Raw genomic sequence first — 15021 nt, 5'->3', positions numbered from 1 at the left:
TTTTGGAAGTGCACTGCATCTCACTGCATTTAGTAGTCAGAGGTACTGCATTCAGTGCACGGAGACAGGAATGTAACTATGAAGAAGGGAAGTCTTCTGTATACCTCTCACCACGGCATCTCATTGCTTTATGAATTTGTGCAGCCAGGGGTATGACTCTATTTAAAAATGTTATGGAGTGTACTGATGTGAAAACATTGCATGATATGATTCTGTGACCCGGCCCTTTGTTCCGTGCAGCTGTGCTCAGTACCGCCGTCGTGACTTGTATAAGCCAGTGCAATGTGGTATTTGTCTCCCATCTTCTTTCATAATGTGTTCAGAGTGTAAAGCTCTTGTCACATGCTTAAAACTTTGTGTAAATACAAGGGGTAAGTGCACCGTCCGGGTCGAAACCAGGTAATGAGATTGCTTGTGCTGAGACTTCAGCTGCCAGGGTCCTTGTGGGACCAGAGTCGCATGTGCAGGTTCTGTCATTTGCACATGAGATAGCTCTAAGAAGTCTTCCAGCAGCTGCGAGGCCTTTGCCCTTTCTTTGGGAGGGAAAAAGGTTTCTTTGGGGTAGTTTAGTCTGTCCGCTTAGTCTTGTATGAGCCGCAAAGCCTGCATTGGGCCCTGATTATACAGCGGCTCTGTGGCTGTTGCAGTGTTTATGGTGTTGATTTGTGAGGGAGAGATGATGTACATGACATTGGTTAATGACCCTTTAATACGTGTCCTTCCAATCCAAATAGGAAGAGAGCATCCAAAAGCAAGGAGTGGTGCATGATTAAATACCTCTCCTGTGGCACAGTTAGAGCAGGCTCATAACAAATGTGAAAAATGCAATTTCATTTTCCTGCAGCTTTTCAATTTCCTACTAATACCTTTCATAGAGAAACAAAAATGCTTTCTGTTGAAATCATTATCATTTAAAGCCATATAAATTTGAAAGCTCCTAGAAGGTTACCAAGGTTAATTAAAAAGCCCATTTTAATTGTTCCCAATATGTTAAGTATATTGTGTTTGATTTTGTTTTATTCCTTTACCTCCTCTTTGTCTTGTGGACCATGAAGTTTGCTGACAAAGGGCCAATGAAAAGGACTTAAACTAATTTTTACTGGAATTGCATTCTGGCCTGGATCAGTATTCAGGATGGCGTGCTCGCCTTCACCTGATGTGATGTGTTAATTTGACATGGAAACTGAGTAAGGCGTGGAAACCGGGTAAACAATTTACTGCATTAAATGAAATCCCATCTCCAGATCAGTGTTTTGCTGGTTAAAATAGAAGTCCTGGCTGTCCCTGCATGGGAAGCTGCAGTTTATCATCTGCCTGTGGATACTCAGCCCCGTTACCACGTTGTGCACTCTGCAGCTCTGCCTGCGGGCCAGCAATGTCACGGGGACGAGTGAGGCTCTGCCAGGCTCAGGAGCAGCACGGGCCCAGCGTGGCGCTCCCCACCGCAGTCGCGGTGCAGATGTTACATGCACAAGATCCTTCATGCGTTATAACATTTGTTTAGGTTCCCAGCGTGCAGCCAGGGACTGACTGCTCCTATATATTTATATCTGCTATGCTCACAGGAAAGAATGTGTTTTATTTAGCAGCTTAATCTGTAGGAATTCAAATATATTCTGCCTTTTGACCCTTCACTTGCTTGAGGTCTGTAGCATTGTCCGTTGCTCTCTGTTAATCCAGACAAATCCTAGTGATGTGTAAATGACTTTTTGGTACATACAGTCATTTTCTGTTGTTAAATAACCTCCTTTCAGTTGTTGAAACTGAGCCACTCTTGTGCAGTGAGAGATTGCCATATTAAACTCTCCTTGGGTTTCTTATGAACAATTGTATGGGAGCTCACTCAGTAGAGATTTCCATAGGTGCTTGGCCCTGTAAGGGTCCTGGATTCTCCTGAATTCAGCTGGGATCCCTGAACGGGCTGGGTGTGGCACAGACAAAAATACCAAGAAGTCACTGCCCCACACCGTTCCACAAGGAATCTGACCCAAAGTAGCAAATTCAGAGCTGATGACAAACACTGTAGAGGAGGAAGAGGTCATGTACTTCAGCCAGAGTTCAGAAAGAAGGAATAGGTAACGAGCTCCAACAGGCTTACAGGAGAATTTCCAGAGGGAAGTATGGAAGTCTGTCCCTCAAATCATCTACAATTAGACTGGAGGGGAAAAAATACAAATATTCTGTGGGGGACAGCTGGGGACAACAAAGAGGCTGATGGTAGGGACAAAAGTTTTTCATCAGGGAAAGTTTGACAGTTTTCAATGCAACTGGAGCTCCTCCTGTCTAAATAAGAACCTGAAAATGCTTCTGGCAGGCAGTCTGGGTAGGCCTAGCTGCAGTGGGAAGCATGCTCATGCTAAGGGTGTTCTGCAGGGGGCCACTGATGAATCTTTTTCACAACAAAAAGAGCTCTCGCATTGAAGGCTATAATGTTGATTCCTAAACCCATTGGATTGTGGCAACAATAAAGTTGTTGTTTTTGCTTGTTTGTTTGTTTTTTTGCTTATGTTTCTCTGTGCAAATTTGAAAGGGTTGCATACCTTAAGGAAAAACAAACAAACAAAAACAAAACTGTAAGGGCTGCATGTGCTGTTTGTGTGGGACTGGCTCTTACTGACAAGGAGCCTGGAAAGCCCTGAGTAGATTGCTGTACCCCCCTGAAGAACTGCTTTGCCCGCAGGTTTGCATGGGTTGAGTGGAACTGCTTTAGTTGTTTGTTTGTTTAGTAGTCAAAATTTTTGCATTTTGCATTTTTTCTTTCCTCAGTGTCCTATTTCCATTTCATCTGATCTTGCTTGTAACTTGTAACAAGTCTGCTTTAAACCAAAGCAGCACATCCACAGTCTCATGTATAAGCATACCACAGATGTTTTAAGTGAGTCGGCTTACTCTGAGTAATGTGCCTTTGGTCCAGTCTGTAAGTAACCAGGCAGTGCTGACACTTCGTTGCTCTTTGCGTAGCCTGTTTAAAGCCTTGCTCTGATTTTGCCAAGTGAAGCCAGGATGCAGGCATTCAGTCTGGTCTTAATTCAGCATAGAAATCTTGATCATCTTGATGCCCACTTTGGGAGGCATGAATTCAAAAAATGAGTTGACCTTCAACTGGTAATGTTTCCTTTCTTTGTGTTAAAAATCTGTGTTTTCTAGCAGTCCTTAAGGTTACTATACTAGTAGTAGAAGACTTGGAGAGCTTGAGAAAGTTCTCTGAGCCACAGAGTGGGAGACGTGGTTATGGGCAGGTTTCTGCCTTTTAGAACACAGTTGGGAAGTGTGATCTGAAGAGGTAAAAATAGGCAGTTAATTTCATTCATCAGCTAATGTCCTGTAGCACTGCTGTGTGCCACACGCATGTGCAGCAGAAGTGGAGTTGAGCCAAAGAGCAGCTGAGTTTGTGGATGGCTTCGAATCCAAAGTCACGACGGGACCTGCTGGGCTGTCTAGGATCCTCCCCCAGAGCATTAATGAGAAAGAGATGCCATCTGGAAGAATTTTCTTGCCAAGAGATTGTGATGCCATCTTTGTCTTCCAGTTCTCATCAGTCACAAATGGCTTTTAAACAGCCTTGCATTTTACCTTCAGTGAAATGATTTCATCTTCTCAGATGCTAAGAACACTCTTTGACCTTTCAATAGACTCTTTTAGAGGAAGACTTCTCTTCCTTTGCCTGCACCAGTGCATTCCCTCTTTCATCTTAGTTGACTTCCACTCCTCCTCTTTCCCCACTGTATTTTCTTTCCTCTTCCTTTGCTGTAGGTGTAAAACAGCTTGATTTAAAAAAAAAAAAAAAAAACAAAAAAAAAACTGCTGTAATACTTCCATGAGGTCGGAATTTTACTGTGATTCTATGGTGTGCATGCACAAGAGAGAAAATATTTCTGAAATCAATGAGGTGTAAATGAATAGGACGTTCAACACAGTTACCAGCACAAATGTTATTGATGTGGAATCAAGTTTGCATAGACTGCCCCCTCATTTCTAATTCACCTTGGTTGAATTCAGGACTAACTGTCAAATGGGACTATCCATACCTGTTAGCTATGATGATGCTGCCTTTATGCTGCTTATATTTTTTAAGCATTTTTCTACTGCACCCATAGGAGTTAGAATCGTTTTAGTGTAGGTCTGGCTTTGAGAGCTTGCTTGGCCCCAGCATCCCAGCTGTGCACATTGTGCTGTGTAACTGCATGGAGAAATAAAGGCAGTGTTTAGATTGGCCCTGCCTGCATAGCATTTATCACATGTTTTTGTTTTGTTTTGTTTTAAATGATGGTCAGAAAATAGATGGATTCATCCGCCAGACCATTCCCAGTGCCTCTTACCAGGACGTACAGACCCAGCTGAGATTGTTGTACACCATAACTATACTTTAAATGGAGCAGCCCCTGCCTAGGAGACTTGTAGCTGAAATACGTAGCAGAGAGGAGGGAAACAGGGCAGATTTAACCACTATTTTACAGATGGGAAATCAAGACACAAAAGCATTAAAAGTGGTAGTAGCTGAGCTGGGAATTAACACATCTGGTTCTGTCTTTGAAAATACCCTTTCCTTTTAACTTCCTTTTAGAATGACTGGCACTGTGGCAAAGCTGTCTTTTTCAAATTTTACACTCAGTAGCTTTAGAAGGTCTTGTCTTCAAGAGCATTCAAGAATAAGAGGAACTGGTAAAATGGATCTCTGACATAGAATAGCCTGATGCCTGTGGAATGACAGGAGGAAGAGTAAAAAGAGCATGGGACTGGAGAAAAAAAAAAAGGAAAAAAAAGAAAAAAAAATGTAGGCCAATAAGAATATATCTAATGCAGGTATGGAGGGAAGTAGAATTAGGCTGATCTTTTATTAGCTAGCACTAAATCCATTTTGTCTCTTAAAAACTAAAATCCTGCTGGTGAGGTCCAGAAAGGCTCTTCAGTGGGATTTACGTAGACTGCAGGATATGTCATCAATAGCTGTTTGTTTGTCGTTCCCTGGATCTATCCACCTTACTTAAGGGCTTGAAAACTCTGCCAGTATAATGAGCCAGCTGCTTAACTGCTTCCTGAGTCCATATTCTGCCAGCTTGGTGTAGGCTGCGGAGATCCCTGGAGTCTGGAGGAAGAAGGAATTTCTCTCTCTCTCTTTCTCTCTCTCTCTCTCTCTCTCTCTCTCTCTCTTTTATTTTTCTTTTTCTCAGGCTGTGGAGGGACATTAAAGTCGTTTGATAACCAATAATTACATCTTAAAACATATTTTCCCCTAAGGGGTTCAGTATACAAGAGCAAATGGCCATGAAACAACTGTTCCTTCAGCTCAGCAGTGCTCCTTCTAGTCTCTGCCTGGGCTGTACAAGGTACCTTCCCCAGTCCCATCCATCTTACCTTAGGACAACAAAAAAGCATAGTTCTGCTGATGGAAATATCCCCTGAGCTGCAGGACTGGAGAAATAGGATTTGCCCCTGTGGCAGTTTAAGGTTAAGCTCCTTTATGTTCTTGCAGCAGTTTAGCTGCAGCTGTGGATTAGAGGAGGGTGTACGTACCCCAGGTCTGATGCTGCAGCCATTTGTTTCAGGGTGGGTGTTGTGAGCATGTGGCATCTGCATGAGTAATACTGGTCTGAAGAGAACATGTATCCACGCAGAGCTCTTGCTCTAAACCTGAACTCCAAGGGTTTCATTTGCTGTATTCAAGTGCTCATGCCATTAAAAACACTGCAGCACATAAGAATTTATTCTTAAAGATACTTCATTTTGAGAGCTCAGTGGGATTCATAAATCAAGGTTACTTGATGACTACAAAAAGGAAAAACTTAAAGCATATAAAAAAGCAAGCTTTTGCCATGGAAAATTTAATTTTCTTTTTATTATGTAAAACGATTATGTAATAGCTTGGAGCTGGTTGCACTTGGTAATTATCACTATTAACTTATTTCTACTGATCACATGTTCAATAGCAAATAGGTCTTTTCATTAGGAAATAAGTCTTTACAATAGAAAATAAAGTCTTCAAGCATTTCTTCAGAAACGAACTTCAGACATGACTTTGGACTTTCTGATCAGCTCTGATTGTGCTAAATGCTTGGCACAGGGTGGCCAAAAGCTATATAAAACATCTTATGTGTTTATGTATGCTTATAGAGAGATATTTTCTAACCTTTATCTAAACAGTACTAGAAATAGTATTAATTTATGTAGGTATATAACTACCAAATCATCTTCTCTAACCCTGTAAAAGAGCTTTGATGAAACTTATTGTCATTCTTTTAAGGTGTAACAAGTTTCAGTTTGGAAATTGTTTGAATCTTCAGTTGGAAGATTTTCCCTTTAGATTTTTTTCACAAATAAGCTTGCTTTTGTAGTTCTATAACAAATAGCTAAGTCACTTCCTGAACTTTAACTCATCTTTTGAATAGATAAGTTTTCTTCAAATGATGAGCAGGAACAGCTTTTATAGTTGATATGAATAGATCTTTTGTTAGTGAAGCAAGTTTTAAATTACAGAATATGAAAGTAATCATTAAAAATAAATAAATAAATAAAAACACTGCCCCATACTTGTGGAAAAAAGTTATCCATCTGCTGAAATATTACTAGAAAAAGAAGCATCTGTGTGTTAGGAAAAAGATAACACTTATTTGTATTCCCACTTGCTAGAAATATCAGAGAAGGTAACCAATACAAATGATGTCCTGTGTTATTAGACTTGCAGGAAAATGTAGTGATTGCCAACTCTTCTGTAATAAATTTGCATTTTAGTAGGACAGTACTTAGAAAATAAGGGGGTGAGCTGCAGAGAGATAACAATTTGGCATTGCTGTTCACATAAACAAATGAGTACTGACAACCACTGAGTGCAGTCCGTGCCCTATTGAGGAAGAATATAGGCCATGGTAAACAAAAATAAATTCCAGCCTGCAGGGCCTAATGTAAAAATAATCATCTTGAGAGGAAAGATCATCGTGCACCACCATATTATAGTTGCCATCTACCATCCTGGCAGTTCTGGAGCCACTGGACTCCGTTTTGATCTCTAGGATTTGTGTCTGTGTGTCTTGAATTGGGCTGCATACTCCCTAGGTACTTTTAGGGAAACCTGATCTGACCAATAATCTTGTTTAGTTTATGATCATGAGAACACCAGTGCTGTGTGTAATGTAAGTGGGATTATGTAGCTTTGCTCTAACATACAGGAGACAAATTATAGTAACTTTTCCTGATTGGCAAATGAAACATAAGGGAGGTGCATTTTCATAAAAACACTCCGAAGGCAGCCCGCCGCTGCTGTAAGGAGCAGTCCTGTTTTCCCTTCCTGGGCCACGTATTCCTAACCCCTCTTGTTTGTCAGAGGCAGAGGAGGTGGGACTGCACCAGTTGGATCAGGTAAGAAAATTCACCCGAAGTTGTGTAATTCAGAGATATTGTAAGGAATAGGAATGATAGTGGAGAGGAAACGTCAGCTTAAATTTGATATAAAAAGAACTTTCCTTCCAGCATCTCAGTATAAGAAGTAAATGTGACCATGTTTCTCGGTTAAGGAGAATATTTAGTAGCAAATTAATAGTAGGAGCTTAAATACATTCAGATATATTTGAACAGGAGGAGATGAAATACATTTTTTTTCTAGAAGTTGAGTGATAATTATACATAAATCAGAAATACGACACTGTCTTCACTGTCTGAAATATCTTTTAAAGAGCCTCTTGAAAGTATTTCAGCTTCTAGCTAACCTTTCGAAGCATGTCGGCACATCTCAATTCCCAGCTGAAGAGTTAGGATAAAATAGAGGTTGAATAGCAGTGAACACTTGGAAAATTGTATCTCACAAATCATACTAAGAATTTTTCTATGCACTCTCTTGGCTTCAAGTAGCTAGTGGCTTAGTGGTTAGCATTTTTTAAAATTCTAGTTAAGAAATTTTACAAAAGCTACTGAGTTTTCTTGGAAGTTTCTTGCTGCAGCACCTGTAATTTAGCGTGATAATTCTTCAGCATGAATTAGCTGTCCACACAAAATTGCTTTACATGTTCAGGAAGGGATTTAGGACTGCTGAAGTCAAACTTCTGCATTTATTAAACTCTTGGCAACGTGGCAGTCATTTTTTAATACATAACACTTATCTTTCTTTTGTTTTATTCATGTTAATAATGATGTCTGAGCAAATGTCAGAGGGAAAAGTTCTCTTAAAGTCAGATTCCAGACACTGAATTTTAATGTTTACCCTGCGATCTCCATCATACTTAAAGTAAACAATTTCTGCAGTGTTTGAAATTGCAAATGTTAAAATTAATCTAGCTTCAGTTTTATCATCTGTAACACACCATAATGCAAAACTGTGATTGGAGACAGTACTTACTGGTATTATTTAGCTTGACAGAAGCAATAGACTGGACTTTATCATAGATACAAGTTCATTTAAGTGGAAACTTTCAGGGACAATATACATTAAATTTTGTTTATCTTTTTGTCTAGTGCAAAATATGCATTTACTTAGAAATGCATTCATAAAAAATATATATATATTCTTGCCATAATTATTACAAGTTTTGTAAATCATACAATCCCTTGAAGTTGAATTGAGAGTTTTAATGGTGAGACAAGTGGTCAATAACAGGAGTCAAGGACGTAAAGAAAGACAGAAACCAGGAAGCTGCACTGGCCTTGGTGTCTCTCCTGATCACTTGGTCAAGAAACTCAGAATATGACACCTGAGGCCATGCAATGTGTGATTCTAAAGTTGTAGTGTCCATTTAGGCCACCCTAATATATCTGCTTCTACAGCTTGGCCACAGTATTGCAGATTCTTCATTCATTAGCTGAAAGACGCTAAAATTAAAATAGTTATTGGGCTTTTGAGGATAAGCAACAGATGAGAGAACCCGTTCCTTTTGCCAGGTTTTATTTCAACCTGAGATGCTACTCCAGATGGTAAGGAGGAAGAATATCCTGGCACAGCCTGGCTTCCCTGGCATAGCAGGCAGTATCAAGCTCTTTGCAGAAAGAGATGCGCTCCTTTCTTGGAGGTAGGAGTCTGGGTTATCTGGCTCCTTGCATGCGATTCTGCGTTAAAAAGGAATTCCACCAAACCACTTTGCAGGTTTTCGAGAGTGCACAGAGAGTAACTTTGGATAAGCTTATATTCCCTAGTGTAACAGCTCTTCCGTATTAATGGGGGTTAATTATCAAGGGTTAAAAGGGCATTTCATCCTGTAGAACTTCTCAAGGAAGAATGAACCTTTCTTTCACTGTAACATTTCTAAGGTTAAACAACTGAATTCAAGGCAGGTACATCAGGGAGTAGGATATTAAATATTATATCAAAGCTCTTAATATTGTCTGAAAAGGGGAAAGCGAAAGAACAGGTAGGTGGAGCCACTTCTCAGCACTACAGCTTTTGCTTCACAGGCTGTGTACTCTGTACTTGGCACTGGTGAGACTACACCTCAAGTACTATGTTCAGTTTTGGGCCCCTCACCACAAAATACTGAGTTGCTGGAATGCAAAGAACAATGAAGCTGGCAAAGGAGCTAGAAAACAAGACAAGAGGAGCAGCTGAGGGAACTGGGGCTCTAGTCTGGAAGAAGGCTGAGGGGTGACCTCACTGTCATCTACAAATACCTGAAAGGAGGTTGTGGTATGGTGGGTGTTGGTCTCTTTTCTCAGGTGACAAGTGAGAGGAAGCAGCCTCAAGTTCTGCCAGAGGAGGTTTAAATTAGATGTCAGGATGAATTTCTTCACAGAAAGGATGGTTAGGTACTGGAACAGGCTGCCCTGGAGTGGGCAGTCACAGAGTTGCCATCCCTGGAGGTATTTTAGAGACGTGTGGACATAGTGCTTAGGGATGTGGTTTAGTGGTGGACTCAGTAGTGCTAGGTGATGGTTGGATTTAACGATCTTAGAGGTCTTTTCCAAACTAAATGATTCCATGCTGAAGCTGCACACGGGACATTTCTAAGATCAACAGTAACCAGGCTCTTTAGTTTTCAAAAGCACCTTGAGCTGAGATGGTGTTTTTGACTTCTATATTTACTTTTTGTTTTTAAAGGAAGATGCAGTAATTTGAACTTATCACATAATGTCATGACTTAGACAACAGCAGGGATGGTTCTGTGTTTCTGTACAGCAGCTGAAGATGTCAAGTAGAAAGAAATGCACTGCTCTCCTAAGACAAATTAGCTTATCATATTAATGGTGAAATAGAGAACTTTGACCCTATTATGGCCAAAAGTAAGTTAGAGGATTAACACTCCAGACTTCTAATTAATCACAGTGTCTCATCCTCTTTATTTTAGCTGAGTAGGCCACTCATCTAATTTAAACCAACAGCTGTCCAGTATTAACACTTATCTGTTAGTACTGCTTCTTGAGCAGCTGTCAGCCTAGATGAATGTTGCAATTTTCAATGTTTCAAAAGTAGATTTCAGAAATATTCAGAAACATCTTTTAACGTGAAATACTTTTATTGTGTGAGTAGTTAAAGAAAACGTGGAACTTAAATTCCATGAACCAAAAAACATACTGTTCACTGCTTATGCTATTTTCTCATAAAACAAAGTATGATACAAACAGTATTGATTATGGTTCCTTTCTTCTATAACATCCACAAAGTATCTCGTACAAACTAATTAACAACAGACATCACAGTTTTACAGCTTTACTGAAATGGAAATCTGAAATACATTATGCACATACCAAAATTATTTTAAGATGTTACAAATTAATCTAAGTCTAGTATCACTTCTCAGGTAAAACTTGAGTACCACTGAACTACTAGAGTAAGAAGATACATATTTAAACTACTTAACTCTTATTCCAATTGTTAGACCATGTTTTTAAGAGGAATACTGCACATAAATTTAACCCATTGACTCAACAGACAGGAATTTATCTTATATGCAAGATCTTATTTCTGTCCTACAGTTGTTTTATCCCAATAAATTAAATATTGAGATATCACACCTCTATCAAATACCTAAAGAGTTCTTCTTTTGAGTTTTCATAAATACCAACCCCATAAAATATTTCTGTAATAGTATCTTTCTTCTCCTTTTTAAGGCATCTGAAATTTTCTCACTATCAAAAGTCAAACTAGGAAATTCTCTCCAGAGAAAGACACAGCATGTCACTTTCAAAAAAGAACTGTCTTAAGACAATGTAACAAGCTTCTACAGGCTGCAGACAAGCTACAACCATTTTCCCCTGACCTGCCTCATTTTCTAAAATGTAACAGAGAGGAGGATCTCAGTGGTGCAGACAAAAGAATATAAGACAAATTTAATCTAAGATCTGCATACTAAACAAATTGTAGAATATGCTTTTATTATTAATAAAAGGTATTCCCTTTTTCAGTTCCTGCTACAGATAAACAACAATGGGCTTGAATATGGATTCTTCAGTTATCTGTAAACCGTGAAAAATAAGAAAACAGGAGACAAACAAGTCAAAAATCTAACTCATCACATGGTATTATTGGACTTTCCAACCACAAGTACCATCAGTAGGGATGGTAACGAGGGCCTGGGTTGTAGGAGTTGTAGCCATATTGTCCATAGTGGGAAGAGTAAGATTGTCCTTGTCTGTGCTGCTGGTAGTTGTTACCCCAACCTCTTTCTGGCCTCTGATTAGATCTGTGGTCACCTTGCCAGTTGTATCTGTCCCCTCTAAAATATCTGCCATCTTGAAACCTACAATAAAAAGAAACAAAGGATTCGCACAAATTGTAAACTTTTAAAACTGAGTATATGAACAGTTACATAACAATTAACCACTTACATTTTAATCTGTTTGTCTTAAAAAAGATATCAACAGTCACCTCAGATTATTAATCAATTTCTTACTACGACTCAATACGTGATTTGTTGAGCAGTGGCAGGACAGTGTTTCCCAGCACAAAGCATTCTATAGGCAGTAGAGCCACTGCTGGAACTTTCAATACTCTAACAGACCATACACTGAAAAAAACAACCAGAAGGTTCATCTGTAGCTGTACTGAAGCAAGGTTCAGTCTACTAGCTTCATGGTTGAAAGCTGTGGCAAAGCAGGCTTACGTACAATTCAGTTACCTAACAGCATACCCCTGGAATTTGCACATACCCTATTAGCACATATTACCAATTGTTTCATAGTCTCCTGTTGATTCCCAAGCTGACAGAGTGTGAGTATATACCATAACTTAACTACACTCAGGGAGCTCCTTATCAGTGGTATTTAGGTATTGTTCAGGCTAAACTGTGGCTGTTTCGCTGTAGCAGTATTGTTATGGACACCTGAGCTGCCAGGCAGTCATTTTTGTTTGGACATCTCAGTGGTGTGATAAAATACAGCATAGGCAACATTTACATGAAGTCTGTTTTGTGAACAAGGAGTAGGTGCAACTGTTCATCAGTTCAAAGAACAAAGTTTTGTACACATTTAAGGTACATCTCTGTTAATTTTATTTATTTATTTTTAAATCTGTATAAACTGATTTGGGGTTTAACTTGATGACAACTTTCTAGAGTAATAAAAAGTTAGAATGCTGTCCTTTGCTTCAGATAAGGCACAAATTTTATTTAGATATTTATCTAAGAAGTCTCCACAACTGTTAGGTATACAGGAGTTTACTTAAATATGAACTCTGATGTTAGTATTACCAAATGTGCTACATGCGGTAATTGTCCCTTTTCAGTCACGTGAAAGACAGATGTTACTGTCCAGGGCTAAATAAAAAGCTACAATTGCATTCTGGAAAAATAATATAATTCAAAATATTTTGCAGTAGGTGGTTAATATTGCACTCGCTAGGCAGACATGACGGATTTTACAGATATTTCTAATGAAAGAAATGCAGGCTAGTCTAACAGTGCAACAAATACTTAAGTTACAAATGAAAAGTTTTTTGGACAGCTAGCAACAGATAATCACGTTATTAGCCTGTTCCTTCACATGTTTTCCTGCTGATTATTATCCAACAGACAATAGGCTACTTTGTTTTGCAGAACTCCCATCTTTCCCCTCTGGAAAGTGTTCCTGACTGAGCAGGAACAAACCCCAAGGCAATGGGTTCAGTGGTTCCAGCTCATTCCTTTCAGGAAAGCAGTTCAGTTTATACTTTTATGCAAAGATCAAACCTTTCAGTATCAGCAGAGAGAAAATGTAAAACCTCACTACTTTTCAAATAAGACTCCTCACCTTAAACATTCATAACTATGAAGGATACTTCTATTAACAGTACAAATTCCTAACTTTATTTTGAAATAAATAAGTGATCGTTTAACCGTGTATTTGTGAAACTACCAACATTTTTAAAAAATAGACATCAGTACCGTTCTCTTCTCTGGTTGCCACCAGATCTGTTTCTCCATTCTTCAACAATAGGAGGGAGATCTGCAGGGCGTTTCAGGTATTCTTGGTATTCTTTATCATCTGATGTGAACCGATGAGCAAACATCTTTTCATAATCCAGGGGAATGTCTACCAGCGAAGTCATCCTGAAAATTTGTATAAACACAATAGAAGAGGCTTTAATGATGTATGAAGACTTACTGTAATAACTACCACCATCCACTTAGGGCAAATAAAGGACAATGAAAAGTTACACTGTCAGGTGAGCACAATAGCACAGACGACTTGATGCTCCCTGTCTTGATGACCTAAGACTGCAAATACAAACAAAATAGCCTGTTCTGGAGAGTCGAGACAATGAAGGACATGCCTTACAGAAATCAATTCCAATTGCATGTCTGGTCTTTGGACATATATACTGGATCTGTCTAAACACTGGGATTGGTTTTAAGGGACTCCATGCATGCAGGAAAAAGTCAACTCAGATTAACAGCCAATATAGTCAGCTATTACACAGCAGTGCTTTTGAATCAATTTTGAGTGTGATGAATTCTGGTTGAAAGAAATGGGGTGTTTCTGAAGGTGAGTTATAGAAAAAAAATATTTCTTCAGAAGGCACTTCCAAGCCACTCCTAATCCATTCCTTGCAGGAAGAACATTACTTGAGAAGTTTGCTACGGCAGAATATAATGCAGACCTTATAGATAATTATAGCCTGCAAAGCAAAATAATTACTTATTTACAATGATTTTTGTTTTAATAATTTGATTCACAGAAAGAATAGCACCCAAGATGATCTTAAATTGCCTCATAATACACTTCTCAAATGGGAGCTGTATTTAAGGTCTTAGTTTACTTATTTACCTGCCTAGATATGAATTTGCGCTGCAGAAGTTGGTGCTACCCAGCGCTGCCCATCAGTGACAATCTGGCCCTAACAGGAGATGCTGAGAAAAGCTCCACACCTACTGTTTTAACAGGCCCTGCCTGATCTAGAGCATTAAAGGTCCTTGTCTCTGACTTCCACATCGAGGTCTTCTGCTGCCTCCTTGAAGATCTGCAAACTGGAGAGAAGGAAGGAGACGGGAGTTTTGTGGACCCTGAGACCGAAAACGTATCTCAGGGGCTCCTACAGTCTTAGGGGCTGGTAGCAGGGTGGCCAGTCACCTTCCCTCGCCTAGGGCCCAACGCAGCCTGGAAGAAGGGACGGGCTTCGCTTCGCTTCACTTCCCTCCCTGCTGGGCCAGAGCCGCCTCCCCCCTGCTGTAGCTCCACCGGAGCGTGCTGAGAGGAGCGGCCGGACTGGTCTCGCCTCCTTTCCTTCCCCTTCCCTCCCCTTCCCCGCCACCTTTCCCCCCGCACCGCGCTCCCCTCACCCTGTGCCGCCAGCCGCCGCTGCCCCGAGCCCTCCTCTTCCGGGCCGGGCCCCGCCGCTTCCCGCCGCCGACAGGGCGGTGCCTCCCGGGGCTGCCGGCCCCTCACGAAGCCCCGGCCTCAGGGCTCGTAGGGGTGGGCGGAGGGCAGGTTCCCCGAAATCGGGATTTGGGCAAAGTGCCTTGATGTAAATAGCGTAGAGATTGGCGTGGCCCTTTCCTGGCAGGTTTTAGGGAGGCAGTTTGGGTCGGGACAACTGAAGGGGGTGAAACCGACCCGGTGCCTACAGACATAGCCCTGTGAGGGTTGATAATGCAATATAAGTGTATGTCAGGACTTAAAAAGTGCCGAGAT

The 15021-nt window shown here is 40.3% G+C and overlaps 1 protein-coding gene across 3 annotated transcripts; it reads right to left on the bottom strand.

Moving 5' to 3' along the window:
• Window positions 1-10411: 10411 nt before the first annotated feature.
• On the bottom strand, window positions 10412-14804 carry RAMAC (RNA guanine-7 methyltransferase activating subunit). 3 transcript variants are annotated; one of them, XM_072043337.1, is made up of 4 exons: window positions 14670-14794; window positions 14259-14357; window positions 13275-13439; window positions 10412-11654 (listed from the first exon to the last, which is right to left on the bottom strand). In XM_072043337.1, exons 3-4 carry the CDS (start codon window positions 13436-13438, stop codon window positions 11465-11467), a joined length of 354 nt encoding a protein of 117 aa, XP_071899438.1. In that variant the 5' UTR covers window position 13439; window positions 14259-14357; window positions 14670-14794; the 3' UTR covers window positions 10412-11464. The 3 variants fall into 3 exon arrangements, with proteins under 3 accessions (XP_071899438.1, XP_027321870.1, XP_071899439.1); XM_027466069.3 differs by lacking the exon at window positions 14259-14357 and having other exon boundaries at window positions 14670-14804; XM_072043338.1 differs by lacking the exon at window positions 14670-14794 and having other exon boundaries at window positions 14158-14298.
• Between the last annotated feature and the right edge of the window lie 217 nt (window positions 14805-15021).

The sequence above is a fragment of the Anas platyrhynchos genome, chromosome 11, assembly GCF_047663525.1.
Source record: "Anas platyrhynchos isolate ZD024472 breed Pekin duck chromosome 11, IASCAAS_PekinDuck_T2T, whole genome shotgun sequence".
Taxonomy (NCBI): domain Eukaryota; kingdom Metazoa; phylum Chordata; class Aves; order Anseriformes; family Anatidae; genus Anas; species Anas platyrhynchos.
Note: the sequence above shows the minus strand (reverse complement) of the source record. Positions and strands in the feature narration are given on the sequence as shown.

Excerpts from the sequence above, each read along its gene's own strand:
- RAMAC (XM_027466069.3), bottom strand. The coding sequence starts at position 13,438 with ATGACTTCGCTGGTAGACATTCCCCTGGATTATGAAAAGATGTTTGCT. Across the intron at positions 11,655-13,274 it reads GGCAACCAGAGAAGAGAACG|GTTTCAAGATGGCAGATATT; the intron begins GTACTGATGTCT and ends TTTTTATTGTAG.